General features: G+C 43.0%; 1 protein-coding gene across 2 annotated transcripts in view; it reads right to left on the reverse strand.

Moving 5' to 3' along the window:
* DNAJA3 (DnaJ heat shock protein family (Hsp40) member A3) overlaps positions 1-941 on the reverse strand; it is a 39,073-nt gene extending 38,132 nt beyond the window's left edge. For both annotated transcript variants that reach the window (XM_031945600.1, XM_023497720.2), the window contains exon 1: positions 678-941. In XM_031945600.1, coding sequence (XP_031801460.1) covers positions 678-888 — 211 coding nt within the window. In that variant the 5' untranslated portion in view covers positions 889-941. The remainder of the gene's footprint in view (positions 1-677) is intronic.
* Positions 942-6,000: the final 5,059 nt, after the last annotated feature.

Below are 6,000 nucleotides of genomic sequence, written 5' to 3' on the forward strand. Positions count from 1 at the left end.
CTGACTTTCCCACTTGCTACACCTACGTGCCCAAAGTACTCAAACTTCTCTGGGAATCAGTTCTTTATGTAAAGCGGGGTCAGATTAAGATTTCTTCCAGCTCTAAATCTATGATCCAAATCATATTAGCACAAAACTCTCTTAAATGCCTAAGTGCAGATTGCTCTTGGGCTAACGTCACAATAGCAACAGTTCGCATTTAGAAAGCACTGTGAGGTTCATCCCCGCTTCAGACACATTATCTTATTTGATCTCCTCATTATCTGTTATCAGGGAGGACATCGCGGACTGCTGCCTGGAGAAGAGGGGCCGTTTTCACCAGACTCCAGGGGGCCTCCTGCAGCTCCACGCGGCTACTCCGGGGGGAGACGACCCCGGAGGGGAAGGTCACCACCCAGGAGAGGGCCAGGGGCGCACCCAGGATACAGAGGGGAGGAGGGCGGGGGCGGGCCCCGCTTTCTCTAAGAGCTCTGGGATTCCTGTCACATGCTGACAGCCGGCACCGCCTCCCCAGCTCATTCAGACGAGGCCGGGCCGCGCTTCCCCTCCCCCCGCCGGCTGCCCCAGGCAGGGCCCTGGCCCCAAGCAGGCCAAGTCCCAGCTCCCCGACCCGTCCCGACCGGAGAAAGACGTTGCGGCCTCGGCCCTCCAGACCCGGCGCCGAAGCCTCCCCTCACCTGAGAGGCTGACGCTGGGTCTCAATGTCAGGAGTCTCCCCGGGACGCAGACTCCCAAACGAGGCGAGATGGCGGCATTGCTTAGCTGACGACCCAGAGAGACCACGACGGTGCCCTCCCAGGGTGCCCGAGCCCCTTTCCCCGCTACAGCCGGCAGCCGGGGGTTCCCCACAGCCAGCGACAACCAGCGTGAGGAGCACCTCGCCGCCATCTTGGCTCGGGGACTCTGCGCCTGCGCGAGCCGGTCTTAGACCGACTCGCCGGGAAAAGGGGAGGGGGGGTGCGTGTGCGCCTGCGCAACTCTAAGAACGCAACTGTTCTCGTTCCCGCGAGAAACACTAGAGCGCGCATTAAGGAACAGTTTCAGTTGCGCGCGCACAACTCATTTCCTATCGGAGCGGATTTTCTGGTCAAAACTGACCTGGAGTTGGCTGGAAAACTACTGGAAAAGCTGTAAAATGGCCGTCATCGGGAATTTCGTAGTAGAAAGGCGAGAGTCCCACGTATTCTGTGTCAAAGTGAATTGCGCTCTACTAAGCGATGGAACTACACCTCCCAGCAAGCCGTACGGCAAACTCGCAGAACGTATCCCATGGTGCAACGCGGCCTGATGTTCAGTGTGACCCTGAAGACGGTCCTGATCTTCGACCTCACACGCGTGTCTCATGTTCCTGCATTTTCTGTATCTCCTCTCCATGCCGGCCCGCTCTCGCGAACTTGAGCCGCCATCCTCTCCTGCCTGAGCTCCGCATTCGGACCCCTCGATGGGTTTGGGGCTTCTCACTTTGAAAAGGGGAGCTAGCTGTCCCCGAAGCCTGGCGCGGCTCGCGGGCTGTGTGATATGCCCTTTGGCGCTGGACTAGCCTCCTCCCCTCTTGAGCTTCTTTCAGCTTTTGTAAAACTATCGACGTCATATAGCTCTGGGGATAGAAAAAATTTGTAGGAAAGGAATGGAACCCTTATCTCTTTCAGCCGGGGGACTGCTGATTATCAAGCGCAATCCATCTTGACTGTTAATCAAAGCATACTTAGGTTTTAGGGACGCCACGATAAAGAGACTTAAGAAATAATCAGTGATCTGAGAAATACACTTAATTCATCTTTAATGAATATTAAGCGGTTGTCTTTGTCTCTGATTTAATAGAAACCGGGATGAAGAAACGAAAATGAGTCTTCCAGGAGCTTATATTCCTTTAGGGAAAACATGTATGCAAAATAAGGGATACTTAGCAAGCAGGATAAGAAAAGGGAACCTCTTCTAGCTAAGAGGACTAGGAAAAGGGTCATGAAGGAAACTGGAGATCTTGTTGGGTGTCAAATGGTCAGAGATGATTGAAGAGAAGCAGCCTGGGCAAGCATGGGCGATGCTGAGTATGGGTGAGAGAGGACAAGAAGAAAAGTTGATTAGGGTTTAGAGTCCTTATAGTTGTTAAAGCTAGAAAAGTAGGGTGAGGCAAGTTGGAAAAAGTCATGCTAAAGAGTATACAGTCATCTCAATCAGTAACTTGTATCAACTCAGTATCACAGAATGAATGTTACCTAAAGACCAGTGTAAGCCATAACTCATGTTCCTGGATTGCCTCATATTTCATTGCCTAGTAACATTTTCACTAATGCAAAATGGGCCCAAATTCACTAGGAATTTCACTAGTAAGTTGACACATAGTTCTCTTCGGTCCAGTTGAGGATATATATCTTGTATTTTTTTTTTTTTATTCCCACTTTTCTGATCCCATTTTTCCTACTGTCCTTCATCTATGATTGCAGGAGCTCTTACTGAGTCGCCTTATCTCCAGTCTGCTACAAAGTCACAGAAGTGGAAGGTATCAAAACATCATTTTATAGGGAAAGATGCTGAGCCCCAGAAAGGCTAAATGTAAGAAGACAGTAAATGGCAAGAGCGGATGAGTGTCCTGGTTCTCTAATTTCAGATCTAAAACTCTTTCCATCATATCAATTTGTATATGTCCATAATAATCTTCCTTTTATATACTGTGTCTCTTGAAAAAACAGCCTTTCAAACTCCTTAGGTTGGCATTCAAGGCCCTCCACATTCTCCTTCTGCCCTACTCTTTTAACTTTATATCTCTTCTCTCTCAGTATTTATCTTAGCTATCTATATATCATATCATTAATGTGATGTTTAACCTGTATAAAATCACTTGCCTTCTCAATATAGGAGAGGGAATGGAGAAGGAGATAGAGGAAGGGAGAGAATTTAGAGCTCTGAAAGTTTTAAAAATGAAATCCTCTTTCATAATATCGTGCAAATAGATTTAGATTTTCAGCTGATGTTGCCTTTAACATCTCTTAACCTCCACTTGGCATGAGATCAAAGTGTTTTCTCGCTGAGGTAGGTTCAAAGCTCTTTAGTCATCCCTCATTGTAGTGATTATTTTACTTAGTCAAGCCTCTTTGAGAAATGGTGTCATCAGAGGCAATGTCTTCACTTTACATTTTCCTATTTTGTATCAATGATTCATCTGAAATAAATCAGATTGGAATTTTAAAAAATGAATGTTAAAAATTGTTTTTACAATCATGTGTGTGCATACACACACACATGCAAAAATACACACCCCTCTAGACTTCATCCAAACTTGAACCACAAATTACCTCATCACCATCTTTTCTTTCTCTACCTCTGTGCTTATGTTTGTCATACAGTTGCCTAAACCTGCAATTCTCTACTTTTTATCTCTACCTTCTGAATTCCTAATTCCTTCAACCAGCATGTTGTAGTGCAGAGATCACTGATTTTAGATAAAGAAAATTTACTTCAAATCCTGATTCTACTACTTTCATCTCTAAATCTTTGAGTCAGTAAATTGATCTCTTGGATCTTGGTTTCCTCACCTATAAAAACACTTCTGTCAAAGGCACTACCATCTTCACAATCACCTGCTGGTAAACTTAGTTACCCTTGATTCTCCCATACCCTCAATGTCTACCTTTATAACCTCTCTCACATCTGTCCTCTTCTTTCCACATTGGTGGCTGTCTAATTTAATTTAAGCCCTTTGATGAGCCTTCTCAAATGTACCTTCTAAATTATCTTTTTTTTTTCTTCCAGGCTCCCTTGGTTCCAATTTATCCTCCACAGCTACCCTCAAATTATCATCCTAAGGCACAGATTTGATCATATCACTTCCCAACATCTTACTGACTAGGATAAGATAGCATTTCCTGGGGTTAGATCTTTGACAGAGTGGCTCTAATATACCTTTCTAGCCTTAATTCACATTATTCCCTTTCAAACACATCATATTCTAGTTAAACTGCATTATTAGCTATTTTCTAAAACTGACATTTTCATCTCCAGGCTCCACACATTTGTACAGGCTGCCCCATTTACCATTTCTACCTCTCAAAATCTGTCTCCCTTAATACAGCTTAGATGCTTCTAAGGTGCTTCTAAATCCAGTTCCTATGTTTTTGTGTATTGTACCACATTGCCACAATCAGCAGCTGTTTTTAGGTAAAACCAGTCAGACTCATAGGAATGAATGGGCAGATGGATCCCCATGGAAAATGTCTGGTCTTTCTGTAGGACAAACACAACTTCCTTTACTGATTTCTGATCCCGAAAGACCTGCAACCTGATAAGGGAAAATTGACAGCTCAAAAGCTTATTTCAATGTGTCTATGTGTTTATACACAATATGGATCTCTCCTTACTCAACTTTTCTGGACCTGTGCAAACTTCATCACTGAGGACCTTAGAAGCTACTAACAATTCTAACAAATTTATACAAACCCATGAGCATGTATATTATGAATGTGTATGCATATATATGTAAGTGAGTGTTAGGGAGCACCACTGGATCTTGTAGAAAGACAGAGAATGAACCAGACTGCTCTTCATTTGAATCTATTTTGACTGTGAGGGATGTAGAAGACCCTTACCCAAAATGACTACTCAGAGATTATTCAGTAAAAGGCAGAAAAGTTGTTTATTGAAACAATATTGAAAGAATGAGCCATCCCATTATGAGATAAGAAAGAGAAAGCTCGTGGTAGGAGGGCTAAAGAAGTAGTAAAGGTACAAAGCTTTTATACAAGAGATTACATGGCAAGTAAGAGAGCATTGAGAAGGGGAGGGAGAGGCATCTAATTGGTTGTTGCTATTCAGGGAGATTGGAATGAAAGTTTTCTGTTTCAGGATAATTTCAGAAAGGCCTGGAGAGACTTACACGAACTGATGCTGAGTGAAATGAGCAGGACCAGGAGATCATTATATACTTCAACAACAATACTATATGATGACCAGTTCTGATGGACCAGGCCATCCTTAGCAACGAGATCAACCAAATCATTTCCAAAGGAGCAGTAATGAACTGAACCAGCTATGCCCAGAAAAAGAACTCTGGGAGATGACTAAAAACCATTACATTGAATTCCCAATCCCTATATTTATGCACACCTGCATTTTTGATTTCCTTCACAAGCTAATTGTACAATATTTCAGAGTCTGATTCTTTTTGTACAGCAAAATAACGTTTTGGTCATGTATACTTATTGTGTATCTAATTTATATTTTAATATATTTAACATCTACTGGTCATCCTGCCATCTAGGGGAGGGGGTGGGGGGGGTAAGAGGCGAAAAATTGGAACAAGAGATTTGGCAATTGTTAATGCTGTAAAGTTACCCATGCATATATCCTGTAAATAAAAGGCTATTAAAAAAAAAAAAAGAAAGTTTTCTGTTTCTCCCAAATCTCCTAATTTCTAGGAAACAGAAAATCAGGCCTTCAGGCTTAATCAAGCAGATAGGGGATCAAGCTAATAGACTAAATATTGATAAGTGTCAAATACTGATAAATGTCATCAGCTCAGGTTAAGTAAATGTTTATAGATGGCCAAGGCTCAAGTAAATATGAGCCTGTACATATTATACAGGTCATAGGGGAAACACAGAAATAATGAAAATACAGAAAAAGCATTCATTCATTCCTGTAAAGTTCTTCACCTTATCTCTCTCTATTTCATACAATTGTATGACCTGCTTTCTGTTTTGTATTGACTCTCAGCACAGCCTTCTTTCTCCAAGATTCTTTCTGCCTAAACTCTCTTCTACCTAACCTCTGTCCTGAATTCAGTGGGGTACAGAAACATTGGCTTGTTTCAAGGCCAGAATCTCCTTCTCTTCCACTGTACAAGTCTTAGTCTAAAGCTACTAGAGTGATGAATGTTGGTGGTAGATTAATGTGTACTTCTGGAATAATGTAGGTAGACCTGACCCTGAAACCTTAACTCCTTTGTCCTCACAATTTTCTCTCTGGATATTTAAGTGGGCATGGTACACTATATTATATTCTACA

Source organism: Sarcophilus harrisii, chromosome 1 (genome assembly GCF_902635505.1).
Source record: "Sarcophilus harrisii chromosome 1, mSarHar1.11, whole genome shotgun sequence".
In the NCBI taxonomy this organism is placed as follows: Eukaryota; Metazoa; Chordata; class Mammalia; order Dasyuromorphia; family Dasyuridae; genus Sarcophilus; species Sarcophilus harrisii.